This window comes from Thalassophryne amazonica, chromosome 5 (genome assembly GCF_902500255.1).
Source record: "Thalassophryne amazonica chromosome 5, fThaAma1.1, whole genome shotgun sequence".
Taxonomy (NCBI): domain Eukaryota; kingdom Metazoa; phylum Chordata; class Actinopteri; order Batrachoidiformes; family Batrachoididae; genus Thalassophryne; species Thalassophryne amazonica.
Window position 1 is genome coordinate 18,546,618 of NC_047107.1, and position 15,215 is coordinate 18,561,832.

Sequence of the window (15,215 nt, forward strand, 5' to 3'; positions counted from 1 at the left end):
GCCACATCAACATGCAGATCCATATTGTGCCAAGTGAAAAAGGTCTTTAGGGAGAAGCCAAAAGAACGTAATAATAAACAGAAGCACAACAATGAGATATATGAATGTCAGCAAACTCTTTTAGAGTGTGCCATTATGAGAAACTCTTGCAATAGCTCTTTGACAATGCAGAGATGTGAACGCTTATACTACATAGGCCTCTATGATACAAAGTTTATGTGCAAGTGTGAATCAGCCAAGTCTTAGCCGCGGGTGCACTCCGTTAGTGTGGGTGTGACTCACAGGCAGCCATTGTTCACGGCACAGCGGCTGGCCTGTAACAAGCATGAGTTTCACAAATCACTGCTCCCCTTTGTTTGTCAGGAAAGCTATTTAACTGTTTTTTAGACAGTACCCATGGGTGGTTACAGGTTATGATGACATTTGTTGCTAACTCTGCACAGTACATCTATATTCATGGACAAGACTAGACCAGGAGAAGACTTATGTATGAGCAGTTGCAGAGATGTATTTACAAGATGTCCTGTAAGCATAACTCCTCCTAAACCATTTGCTGGATTTAAGCACATCACACAATGGTATCAGACAATATTAAGACAGAAAATAATTCCAGTCGTCTCCGGCACAGTGGTGGCATGGTGGATTAAAGGTTAGCACTGGTGCCTCACAGCAAGAAGGTTGTGGTATCGATTTCAATTTAAATTTTTAATTTATTTTCATTTATATAGTGCCAAATCACAAAAGAGTTGCCTCAACGCGCTTCACACAAGCAAGGTCCAACGTCACTAACCCCCAGAGCAACAGAGGTCAGGAAAAACTCCCTCTGAGGAAGAAACCTCAAGCAGACCAGACTCAAAGGGGTGACCCTCTGCTTGGGCCATGCTACAGACACAAATTACAAAACAATTCACAGAACAATTCACAAAATGAATATACAGGAAATGCTGTTGGTGCACAGGGCAGGAGGGTCTCCAGCACAAATACAGCTCCCATCTCTGGATGAAGCCGCATCTTAAACAGAGAGAAAAAAACAGAATCAGGCATCAGAAAGACAAGAAATACTGTATAATTTGCCAGCATTAAACAACAAGAAAAACAGAGAAATACTAAGGTGATCGCCGGCCACTAGCCCTAAACTTCACTAAAAGACCCAGACTTCTTATTCACCCTAGGGACACAAAGTAGTCGATTCCCGGCCTTTCTGTGTGGCGTTTGCATGTTCTCCACGTGTCTGTGTGGGTTTCCTCCGGGTACTCCGGTTTACTCCCACAATCAAAAACATGCTTATTTAGGGTCTGCTCCTGTCTCTGCCCCTGACCAAGGCAGCATCTACATCTGGAGTTGGTTCCTGGGCGCTGGACTGTGGCTGCCCACTGCTCCTAGTGTTTACATTGTGTCTAACTGTAATTAAGATGGGTTAAATGCAGAGGATGAGTTCCATTGTGTGTATATATGTGCAATGACAATAAAGTTTCTATTCTATTCTAGTATTTTTCATTGTAAGATAACTGTACTTTTTAAAAATATAACAATTTGTCAATTACATGTACAGAGGATGACCAGGGGCCTTATGTACGTGTGTACACACGAAAACATGGCGTGTCCGTCTCCCCGCCAACGTTCAGATGTATCAAAAGTGAAATGACCGTGGAAATGTGCAGTGCATCATGCAAAAATCCTGGCTGGCGTACACACATTTCTGCTGCTATCGTTCCAATGGAAACATGTAGAGGTGATGCTGGGAACTGTTAATAGTGTGAAAACAAGAAAGTCATCAGAGTGATGTGCATATCAGAGACACAGTGATGAGCAATTAACACACCATCGTGTTTGCAATTATATGGATGGATACAAAAGCACGTGCAAAGTGATGCGTAAAATGGCACTAACAGTGGCGTTGTCAGAGGACCTTGCAAATGGTGCAGTTTGAGGTGAGTGTGTATTCAGGGAATGTAAGGATTTTCTTGCAAATGATGATAATTGGCTCATAAGCAAGGCCAGTATTACTGGAGCTGCACGCAGGACTGCAGCCGGTCCAGAGTGCAATACAGCGAGGAGCCATGAGGTTGTCTGTGCCCACACAGGCACTGACCACACTGGGCTTCCTGGCAACAGGGGCATTCCAGCGTGAGCTGGCCGATCAGTCAGGAGTGTGCCAGTCAACCTTGAGCTGAGCCATGCCAGCTGTGTGGGACGCAGTCATCTGAATGTCACCCAGGCACATCATATTCCAACCTGATGGGCCTTTCACACTGAACACGTCGGAAGTGTCAAATGCGTCAAAATCGGTCTAAAAAGCATTATTTCCAATGAGACGCATTGCTTTTTAGATGCGTCAGAAGCGTTGAGTCAAAAGCCGAGCTAAACCGATGCTTCTGACGGGAGTGCGCATTGCCGCTTGTCGGCAGGCTGACGTGGTCAAAGTTCAGTCCAATCCAACTTTTGATGCTCTGAGCTGTGACGTAGCTTCGCGCTGTCCAATAGGAACGACGCGTCGGGCCAAAACACGGAAGACTAGTGGCAGAAACCACTCATCTGTACAAAACAGATCGGTGCAGAAACCACTGATCTGTACAAAACAGATCGGCGCAGAAACCATTGATCTCTACAAAACAGATCGGTGCAGACACCACTGATCTCTACGTAACAGATCGGTGCAGAAACCTCTGATCTCTGCAAAACAGATCGGTGCAGAAACCACTGATCTCTACAAAACAGATCGGTGCAGAAACCACTGATCTCTACAAAACAAATGTGTCACAGGACTGCTCATTTATAGAGAAGTTTTCTGAAGAAAAATCCTTGTAAATGTTTTTTGTTGTTGTTGTTTGTTACCTCAGAATTTCTGATTACTGTGAAAAAAGTTTAGAACACTTGTAATTAAAATAGCTAAATAAATCAATAAATGGTTCTTTAGAAACCTTTCATCTGTATATTAAAACTACCTGTTATTTCAGATTATATCATTTCTTGTTTAACATAAGGAACCACTGACATTTATTTTTAGACAAAATAACATGGAAATCTGCACATTTTTTTAAGTCTGGTAGATTATTTAATATATAATAATTTAATAATGACTGCAGTGTGATTGTAAAGTAGGATTTCTGTTACATAAACCTCATGATGATTTTTTTATGGTCATTTCAACTTGTAATTTCACCAAAATATGTAATTGCCTTTAATGTTGTAATCAGGACAGAGTCATTTCTAAAATATGAATTTGAGCACAATAAGTGGAGAGCTTCTACTTGTGCAAATGTCTTTGGACTTTGATTCGTGGACATTTTTAATGATCCGTTCATTTATTTATAAAATATAAAATGAAACAGCTTTTTAAAAAATAATAAAATAGTTGCTGTTGAAAGAGGCTTTTATTTATAAGCAGGTGATGTTATGCTGAATTCTCTGGACCAGATGAAGGTCTCCTGCAGCTTTGAACTCTGGTGGTGTTGCTGAAGAGCAGAGATGTTTTCTTTCGACTGGACTTAGTGGTGTTCAGCTCATTAATTGAAGTTTGGTTGTCTGCACAGCAAATGCTCCTGATTGGGACAAATAAAAATATTTCTTTAAATATAAAGAAACACTAAACAGTTTATATATATAAAAAAAGAAAAAAAATGGAAAAAACGATGGAAAAAATGACCGAAAAAAAAAGTTATTTAAAATTGAAATTTGTGGTCTCCAAAAAAAGCTGTAGCTTTATTTGGTAAAAATAAGAAAGACTGAACCATTTACAAATTAAAGTGTTCACTCAGATCAACTCTGCTAAAAAGCTAAGCTAACGTTAGCCGATCCGTAAACCTTTACAGCAGTGCAGAAACGTCACGTTTTACTTTTATTTTATTCTCACCTTGATAAAGCTGCAGAACTAAACTCCGTTGGGCAAACTGGGACTTTGCATATATCCAAAAAGTGGGAGATTTTGGACTGAGTGGGTTTGCTCCATCACCCCGGCTGCCTGTCTTGGTATGCCCAGTGATGGTGCCTGAAGGCAGGCTTCTCCGTGCGGGTCGGCCCGCTGCCGCGGTTCGATCGCTATCCCACCAAGTTGTCAGTCCTCCCTCGGTCGGCGTCACTCCGAAAAGTAGCTGAAAAAAAGCTTCTCCCAGCAGGGTGATGGGAGAATCGTTCTACTGCTGTTTTTTAAAGCTTTTTTATGGTTCAGGCGACGCAAATTCAAGATGGCGATCACTGAACTTTTTTCAGGTTGTGGAAACAGCCAGAGTGTGGCATAGCAATCTCCGCCCCCTTGCTGCTTCTGAAGCGAAGCATCTACGTCACACATCAGACGCGTCAGACGCGTTGGAAATGCATCCGACGGATTTGGAAGCGTTGATGGATTGGCCTGAAGTTTTCAGTGTGAAAGGCCCATTAGAGTGCCATTTGCAGTGAGAGCCGGTTTCCGTAATGTGATCAGAGCTATTCACTGTACACATGTTCACATCGTATGTGATGCGCATCAGGCTGGTGGGTGGCACAGTGCACGATGGCAGCTGCTTGCTGTGTAAATAGTGTATTCATGGAATTAATCTGAATGTAAACCACCGCAGCCACATTTGGGCATGTGCGCATTCAAATGTGTTTTTAATTATTATTGCTTGATGGTGAGCTGCAGAGCTTCTTAACAGGCTTCCTGTGTTCAGTATTTGTCAGTAAACACGTGTGTAAGTTGTAAATGTCATGCTGTCAGTAGAGTAATGCCTCACCTTTTTCACATCAGTGTGTGTGCGCTGTTCCGAGCTTGCAGTGCATTGACCTCACACAGACACGCTCGGTAGCTCCTATGAAAATTTTTCCAGTTTCATGATTAATCCATTTGACAGCGTACTGAATAAACAATCTCTGTGTATCTCCATGTAATTTCCAGTCTATCTACAGTTTAATTTTTTTCTATCTTCATGTTGTCTGATGTGACATCGTGAGGAATCAAGTTCAAGTTTATTTGCCATTTGCAGTATTAAAACGACATTGGAAAAAAGGTGCAAGGAGCTCAAAGTACACTAACAAGACATACACAAAACAGTAAAAAGACATAAAAGACATAAAAATGCCATAAAGCCACAAAATAAATTTAAGATACATTCAGAACTAGTCACAGAGTACTGACCATTGCCACAGCTTGTGGGAAGAAGCTTTTGTAACGTGATGTCCCACATTTAATAGACTGATAGCGCCTACCTGGGGGAAGAAGCTCAACAGGTCCCTGGTGGGATGCAGGTCTTTAGTAATGAACAAAGACCGGGACTAAAGTCTTTTTTTGTAAATGCCCTCCAGGACAGACAGTTCCACACTAATAGTCCTGCTGGCTGAATGAACCACTCTATGCAAAGCCTTTGTTTCTTTAGCAGTGGCATTTCCAAACCATGCAGTTATAGCGTTTGTAAGAAGATTTTCAATGCAACTATGATAGAAATTTAAGAGAATATTCTTAAGAGTGAATTCTTTCAGCTTACGCAGAAAAAAAGCTGCTGTCGAGACTTTTTAACAATTTCACTGATGTTATAAGTCCAGCTCATGTCATCAGATAAAAACACCAAGAAATTTACAATTTTAAACTGTTTGCACCTCAGCAGCATTTAATATGTCAACGACCAGCTCAAAAGTTTTTGCAGTGTTTAGCTTCAAATTGTTTTCCTCACTCCAGGAAATGACATTTTGCACTTCAGATCTATACAAAGAGTCATCATGAGAAGAGATCAAACCAATAATAGTTGTGTCATCTGCATACTTAATTATGAAATTGTTAGGAAAGGACCCAACACACTCATAAGTGTACAAAGTGTGCAACAATGGGCTTAAAATGCAACTTTGTGGCGAGCCAATATTTACAATAAGTTCATCAGAGACACAGCCATTGATCTTGACTCTTTGTGGTCTTCCAGTTAAAAAACTAAAAATCCATTTGCAAATGGCATCACTCAAACCCAAAAATGTCAGTTTCTGGATGAGCCTTGCAGGAACAAGAGAACTATAAAAAGCAAAGCTATAGTCAATAAAAAGCATTCTAGCCTGGGATTTTTCCGTGCTCCCTACTCAAAGGGTCTATTTACATAAAATTGCATATTTAAATGCAGGCATGGTCAGGGAGGAGTTTGGTTCCACGCTCAGTTCCATGTTCAGTGGGATGTACAAAGGGAACGTGCGTGCGTGGATCCATGCCTGCGCACACTTTGTGCTCATGCCAGTTTCTGGGTTTTGGCGTACGCCATGTTTCAGTAGGAAATCCACACAAGTCTTTGTACATGAGGCTTCAGTTTGTTAAATCACGTTTCAACACTAAATATTTGTTACCACCAATATATATAACACATGCAGTAATATACAAATAATGAATGAATGAGTTTAATGGAAATATTAATTCCATTGAAAGAATGAAAAAATTCATTATTTGTTTTATATATAACAGCAAAAATAGATCCTAGTCATTTGATATTTTATTCATTTATAAATAACAGAAAAGGAATTTACATTTTGGTGTTTGTCACTGGTGCTTTGATGTCAACAGTCCAACACAAACATTAAGTAGAAGTCCAAAATTGTTCTCAGTCAACTTGCAAAAAACAATTCTGAGGATATAGTACATAATGCTGTGCACTGACTTTGTGTACAGACTGCTGTCTGCTTTCCTCACTCCAGCGGAAAATTTCGTCAGAAATTTGTCCACCTTTTCACCCTAACTTCATCCTAACAGCTCTTCATGCCTCCAGACGGCTTACTGTGTAGTGGATTTGTTTTTTTGTGTTAGAAGAATTAGCAGTGTCAATTAGCTCCTTCAAATCGACATCCAGCAGCAGAACAAATTCTGCCATGTTTAGCTAAACCCCATGGTGTGAAATGTGCAGTGGTCGACGCGTTCAATAGCACATTTCATATAGTACCAAAACTGCATGCTAAAAAGAACTATATAACGGCTGAGTGGATCCTTCTCATTTGATTGGTGGGTTGTATGTCACACGACATGGATTATTCGTACCACTTGCCGTTGTGTTTCATTGACCATGCAATAGTTCTTTTTTAGCGTGCAATTTTGGTGCTATATGAAATGTGAAATGACATTTAGCTAAACATAGCAGTTTGTTTTGCTGACGGACGACAATTTGAAGGAGCTAATTCAAGCTGCTATTTTATCTAACACAAAAAAAACAATCCACTACGCCGTAAGCCATCTGGAGTCTTGAAGAGCTGTTATGATGAAAAGCTGGACAAATTTCTGATGTGATTTTTCGCTGGACGAAGAAACTACACAGTTTTTTTTGGGGGGGTTGGTTGTTTTTTTTGTTTTTTTTTTAAGTTTATGAAGTCGGTGGACGGCATCACGGAATACATCGTCGCAGTTTTGGACTCCGGTTTAAAGTTAGTGTTGGACTGTTAAGCACCAGTGGAACACCAAAATGTAAGTCCCTTTTCTGTTGTTTATAAATTAATAAAATATCAAATGACAAAGATCTATTTTAGCCATTACATATAAAACAAATAATGAATGTTTTTTCATTCTTTAAATGGAACGAATATTTAATTTGGTGAAAGCTGGAAAGCACCATTCAGCTCGGCACTGTCTTGTTGAATGGAACATTCCATCTTTCACCTCATGAAATATTCATAGCATTGAACCATTATTTGTATACTATTGCACGGTCAATGAAGCACAACGGCAAATGCTACAAATAATCCATGTCATGTGGCACACAACCCACCTATCAAATGACAAGGATCCACTCAGACGTTATACAGTGAGGAAGATAAGTATTTGAACACCCTGCAGTTTTGCAAGTTCTCCCACTTAGAAATCATGGAGGGGGCTGAAATTTTCATCTTAGGTGCATGTCCACTGTGAGAGACATAATCTAAAAAAAAAAAAAAAAAAAAAAATCCAGAAATCACAATGTATGATTTTTTAATAATTTATTTGTATGTTACTGCTGCAAATAAGTATTTGATCCCCTACCAACCAGCAAGAATTCTGGCTCACACAGACCTGTTAGTTTTTCTTTAAGAAGCCCTCTTATTCTGCACTCTTCACCTGTATTAATTGCACCAGTTTGAACTTGTTACGTGTATGAAAGACACCTGTTCACACAATCAATCACACTCCAACCTGTCCACCATAGACAAGACCAAAGAGCTGTCTAAGGACACCAGGGACAAAACTATAGACCTGCACAAGGCTGGAATGGACTACAGGACAACAGGCAAGCAGCTTGGTAGAAGACAACTGTTATGATTATTTATTAGAAAGTGGAAGAAACACAAGATGACTGTCAATCTCCCTCGGTCTGGGATTCCATGCAAGATCTCACTTTGGGGGGTAAGGATGATTCTGAGAAACCTCAGAACTACACAGGAGGACCTGGTCAATGACCAGAAGAGAGCTGGGACCACAGTCACAAAGATTCACAGAGTCACATGATGCTGTCATAGTTTAAAATCCTGCAGGGCAGCAAGGTCCCCTTACTCAAGCCAGCACATGTCCAGGCCCATTTGAAGTTCACCAGTGACCATCTGGATGATCCAGAGGAGGCATGGGAGAAGGTCATGTGGTCAGATGAGACCAGAATAGAGCTTTTTGGAATCATCTTCACTTACCATGTTTAGAGGATGAGAACAACGCCAAGAAAACCATCCCAACCGTGAAGCATGGGGGTGGAAACATCATACTCTGGGGGTGCTCTTCTGCAAAGGGGACAGGACGACTGCACCATATTGAAGGGAGGATGGATGGGGTCATGTATTGCGAGATTTTGGCAAACAACCTCCATCCCTCAGTAAGAGCATTGAAGATGGGTCATGGCTGGGTCTTCCAGCATGACAATGACCCCAAACACACAGCCAGGGCAACTAAGGAGGGGCCCCCTAAGAAGCATTTCAAGGCCCTGGAGTGGCCTGGCCAGTCTTCATACCTGAACTCAATAGAAAATCTTTGGAGGGATCTGAAACTCCAAACCTGAAAGCTCTAGAGAAGATCTGTATGGAGGAGTGGACCAAAATCCCTGCTGCAGTGTGTGAAAACCTGGTGAAAAACTACAGGAAACGTTTGACCTCTGTAATTGCAAACAAAGGCTACTGTACCAAATATTAACATTGATTTTCACAGGTGTTCAAATACTTATTTGCAGCAGTAACATACAAATAAATTATTAAAAAATCATACATTGTAATTTCCGGATTTTTATTTTTATTTTTTTTTGTAGATTATGTCTCTCACAGTGGACATGCACCTAAGATGAAAATTTCAGACCCCTCCATGATTTCTAAGTGGGAGAACTTGCAAAATCGCAGGGTGTTGAAATACTTATTTTCCTCACTGTATCATACTGAATATACTGAATCAAACTGAACCAAGATAAAGGGGCATTGTATAGATATAGTACTCCTCGATTAAGCAGTTTGAAAGCAGCTGATACTGTAGATCGGTGTTTCCCAATCCTGTTCTTCTGGTCCCCAGCTACTGGACGTCTTCCATTTCTCCCCTGTAAGGTCGGATGCTGTCACAGAAACTTGAAAATCATGGACGTCATGAGTTGGTCGCATTTGACAGAATGAATAAACAGTCAGTTGAGATTAATGACATTCTCAACTCCCTGAATAATAATTCAATGTGGAGTATGATAAGGGTCCATCCTTTGGCCCTTGCTTTTCTTATATATGTGAATCACATTCCAGCACGTCTCCAATGTGGAAGGTTCCCGGTTCAAACTCCACCCCTGTCTATTCTCGAAGTAATATGGGGTTTCATCAGAAAGGACATCTTGTGTAAAACCTGTGCCAATTCAACATGCAGATCCACCTCGGATTTGCTGTGGTGACCCCAAGTGGGAGCAAGGGAGGAGCCAAAAGGACTGACTATTCCATCAACTATTTGCTGTAAAATGCTCTTATTTGTGAATGATATCATCCTCTTAGTGTCAGCCACTCATACTGAGTATGTACATCAAATTTCATTCCAGCTTGAGTCTGTCAGAGAACAGCTGGTCAACAACAAGCTTTCTCTTCATGTTGGATAAACTAAAACAACACTATTTGGCTCCAGACATAAATTACATAAGCAAAATACCATTAAGTTGCAATGTGCTGTTCTTTATATTGAAATGCCAAACTAAGGTCAAATACCAAGATGCCACTCTTGATGAGTCTCTATCTGGACAACATCACTACAGACATAATCACCAGAGCAAGTCTAAAGCTTAAATTACTTGAGAGAAAAGCAAGGAATGTTGACAGCAGAACCAAGAGAATGTTTGTATCAAACCTAGATCCAATGTTATTTTTTGTCTATGTCAGGACTTCATAGTAAACTGGATTAATTTAAGTTTACCCAAAACAAAGTCATTTGGTTCCTTTTAAAAGCACCACCATACCACTCTTATGTTTGAATTGGTTGGTAGGTTAACTGTTGAATTACACGTTAACCAGTTCAAATGTTGTTGATAACACTGTCAGTGATAAAACTTCAAATGACCTTTCAACCCATTTATTAATTCGGAACTAGATCCAAACATCACCCTCTATAAAGTGCAGTAATAAATGTTCTGGAATAGTCTACCAAGTCACATACAAAATCTTAAATACAAACCCCAGTTCACGTCCGAAGTTAAGCAGTTTTGGTTATGCTTTTATTCAGTACTAAACTGTTATGTTTGGAATTGTACTTAAATATATATTGTATTTTTCAATTTCATTAATTTTAAAACAGGTTTTTATTGTCTATTTTTCTTTCTTTTTTTTTTCTTTTTTTTTTACCTTTTTCCCCTGCTGTCTGCATATATATGTTAATGGTAAATGCCACACTGGCGGGACCATTTATATACATAAATATACATATATGCAATTTGTTCTCACAAGATAGATAGTATGTAGTGCATAGGTGAAAGTGGTGTGCGTGTCTCCCCCCCATCCGCCCTTCCCGATCAGCCTACAACATCCTATTCAAAGCCAACAGACAGCTTCTTTCAGGAAGGGCCGACCACCAAAACAAACCAAGACAAACAAGAATGAAAGACAAGTGGTGACAACAACAACCGTGAAGTGGTGAGACAGGACCCCAACCACACAACATACAGTGAGGAAAATAAGTATTTGAACACCCTGCGGTTTTGCAAGTTCTCCCACTTAGAAATCATGGAGGGCTCTGAAATTTTCATCTTAGGTACATGTCCACTGTGAGAGACATAATAATAATAATAAAAAAAAAAATCCAGAAATCACAATGTATGATTTTTTAATAATTTATTTGTATGTTACTGCTGCAAATAAGTATTTAAACACTTACCAACCAGCAAGAATTCTGGCTCACACAGACCTGTTAATTTTTCTTTAAGAAGTCCTCTTATTCTGCACTCTTTACCTGTATTAATTGCACCAGTTTGAACTTGTTACCTGTATTAAAGACACCTGTTCACACACTCAATCAATCACACTCCAACCTGTCCACCATAGCCAAGAACAAAGAGCTGTCTAAGGACACCAGGGACAAAACTGTAGACCTGCACAAGGCTGGGATGGACTACAGGACAACAGGCAAGCAGCTTGGTAGAAGACAACTGTTATGATTATTTATTAGAAAGTGGAAGAAACACAAGATGACTGTCAATCTCCCTCAGTCTAGGATTCCATGCAAGATCTCACTCTGTTGTTCATGTATCTCCTTTTGGACAGCAATGGAAATAAGTGTTTTCACTTTTTTGTGTGACCCAGTTATTATTATGTTATTGTATCATTTTATGCAACGTAATTTGAAGATTAGATTAGATTAGATAGAACTTTATTGATCCCTTAAATAAAAAATTAAATAAATGAATAAATAAATCAAATTACAAAAAATTCAAGTAGCTAGTATGGAAGAGTGGGAGGGTATCATTTTGCCATCTCAAGTTGAAACCTGATTTTCAGGCATTGTGCACATAATATAGCTGAAAACAACAGGCAGTGCACGCAGTTAGAGTTGCTGTGAGGGGACACAGGTGAAGACGGCAGCTATTTCCGACTTCTTGTTGAAGTAACCCGACAGCTGCAGAGTCGTGTGCATGTCCTGCTCCTCAGTTATGTGCATGGTGCTACAGTGTGCGCATTGTGTTACACCTCTGCTTTCTCGTTGCAGGTAACATCAACAACTGCTCTCTGCACTACTACTTCTTCCTCCTTGCGGGGATCCAGGGCATTACCTTGCTGGTCTTTATTATTGTCTCCGTCAGGTATGCCAGCCAGAGGAGCCGAGCAGGAAGCAGGCAGAGACACGCCTCCTTTTGACCCTCATGCACATTCTAAGAGCCTCCTCACCATATCTGCCTTTTTCATTCTTACTGCTCAGTATCCAAAGAAGAGGAAGTAAAACCATGTGAACCTGTAACCATTTTAAAACATCAGGATTTAAATGGACTTTGGCTTTTAAGTGAGGATATTTATCCTCTTTAATAACAATAGTTTCACACTATCAGTCGGATGCATCAGTCCTACTGAAAACCATGCAGGTTAATGGAAGAGAGCTATGAGGCACGTATTTGGGTTTTTTGTTTTTCTTTTTTGTTTGTTTTTAAAGAGTAACCCCATCCAGTTGCACCTGGTCACCGGGGACCTATCCCTCACAATCAAGACATACATATACAACGCAACACAAACACACATCACCCCTGATCCCTCGTTGGTTTCTCCTGCTCCCTCGTTGGTTTCCGCTGCTCCCTCGTTTGTTTCTCCTGCTCTCTCATTGGTTTCCACTGCTCCCTCATCCCTAGACATCCAACACAACATACAGAAGATGGCCTCCCCATGGGTGGACTTCGTGATGGTTCCATTTATTGGGGGACCTATCCTTTACAATTTAGACATACACATACAAAGCAACACAAACACACATCACCCCTGCTTTCTCATTGGTTTCCGCTGCTCCCTTTTTGTCCCTGGACATACAACACAACATACCGAAGATGGCCTCCCCATGGGGGAACTCCATGTTGGTTCCATTTATTGTGAGACCTATCCCTCACAATCTAGACATACGCATACAACACGACACAAACACACAATACCCCTGTTCCCTCGTTGGTTTCCGCTGCTCCCTCGTTGGTTTCTCCTGCTCTCTCATTGGTTTCCACTGCTCCCTCGTCCCTAGACATCCAACACAACATACCAAAGATGGGGGGACTCCGTGATAGTTCCATTTATTGGGGGACCTATCCTTTACAATATAGACATATGCATACAACGCAACACAAACACACATCACCCCTGATCTCCTGTTGATTTCTGCTGCTCCCTTATTTTCCCTGGACTGTATGGCTCACAGTCTAGCCATACACATACAACGTGACACAAACATACAACACCCCTACTCCCTCCTTGGTTTCTGCTGCTCCCTCGTTAGTTTCTCCTACTCCCTCATCATCCCTGGACATACAACACAACATACCTTAGACAGTCTCCCCGTGGGGGTTATTCTTCCAGCCATTTATTTGGCTGGGCAGACCAGGTGTCCCGAGTGGGGATCGAACATGCGTCTCCCACACGGCGATCCCACTAAGCCACCTGGTTGGCCATTTGGGTTTTAATACTGGAAATGCTGACTGACCAGTGTGATTTTAAACCCTGCTTTCATTTGATTGTTTGCACTCAATTGCAAGTTTGGTGCCATATTGTTTTTCGTTCAGTTGCACCTGTTTTTTGGACACCAGATGCCTTTGCTGCTGCAGCTGCAGATCTGCAAGGATAGAGAACCTAATGTGTCATGGGCACCATTAGTGTTGTCTCATCAAACTTATTTACTGGGGATATTTTGCAGCTGTGAAGAATGCTTCCATTTTTACTTTCTTGCCTTATGCAAAATCATATTTTTGTGTAAGGACAAATGATTTTAGTGAGTCTGACCTTTTAAAAATGTCCTGAACATTCAACCTTGATGTGGAGTTTTTTTACAGCAGCCAAGAGAGGCCACAACACTCTCAAATTAAGACAGCACTGGCAAAATGAGAGAAAACTAACAAATACAAAAGAAAAAATGCTTACAAACACAGAACACAAAAATATGACCGACAGCTCAAGAAACTATTTGAAAATTGGAAAGAAAAGAAAAAATGCTTACAAACACAGAACACAAAAATATGACCGACAGCACAAGAAACTATTTAAATTGATGAGCTTCACAGCTATTGATTGAAACAGTCTAACTGACAGGATCCCTTGAATGGAATATTAGTTTTATCTACTGTCACCCCATTTAATTTGTAAGTCTTCAGTATGGCAATAAAATTTCAACTTAGTTCATGCTCAGAATGGGTCAGAGTGGTCGTAGACCCCATGTTGGGTTTAGCAGAGTTATGGCCGCTACACAGGAGCTCCCTTGGGAGCTGTGTTACTTGTATATACAATTGACCTCATGTATCAACGTGCGTACGGCGATATTTGAGCGTATATGGGGTGTACGCCAAAACGGCTGCGCCACTTGGCATTTATCAATGTGGTCGTTGGCGTACGCTGCGCTGAAAATATACACCAGGTCGAGAGGTGGTGTAAATTATACACCAAAATGAACCAGCGCTGGAATCCACATAAAAATGAATATGATCGGCCTGATAAACAGTGCCATTATACAAATCAATGCATATGTTACATAAATAACACTTTCTTGATTATACTACATAATAATCAATACAAATCCCGCTTTTGCGGGATTGCTGGTCTGTCGAGCACGATCCGTGGCTACAGCGCTGACCGCAAAGAAAGTGCTGCTCGCCTTTTTCTCCAGAGCCTGGAGCCAGAGCAGCGCTAAGCTTAACTTTATGTGGTGTGATCGTTTTAGACAATGAAATTGATAGTTACAACTGTAGTGTTGTCATTCCCTTCGCCCGTGCTGCAGTCAGGTTTTGTCGTCTCCATTCGTTTGTCACAATAAAAAAAATAAAGAAATACATTTTAAGAATAAAGAAATCTGAAAAATTAGGCATGTCTTATTAATTGAGCGAGCAAATATCCACATGTCAAGAATTATTGACATGTGAAAAGAGAATACAGTGGTCCCTCGCTATAACGCGGTTCACCTTTCGCGGCCTCGTCGTTTCAGGGAGTTTTTAGTCCAATTTTGCATGCTTTTTTTTTTTTTTTTTTTTTTACAGTGTTCTGTGTTCTGCGTGTCTGTTTATAAGAATCTTCTTGCCCAGAAGAAAAAAGAGCGCCAACAACTACTCATAACTGTGTTTGTCACTCGGAAACAGACACCTGCAGCCAGG

General features: G+C 40.6%; 1 protein-coding gene across 1 annotated transcript in view; it reads left to right on the plus strand.

The window, feature by feature from the left end:
• Positions 1-12,325, plus strand: part of slc15a4 (solute carrier family 15 member 4) — a 221,958-nt gene extending 209,633 nt beyond the window's left edge. Inside the window, exon 9 of the mRNA XM_034169758.1 lies at positions 12,098-12,325. Coding sequence (XP_034025649.1) covers positions 12,098-12,246 — 149 coding nt within the window. The 3' untranslated portion in view covers positions 12,247-12,325. The remainder of the gene's footprint in view (positions 1-12,097) is intronic.
• Positions 12,326-15,215: the final 2,890 nt, after the last annotated feature.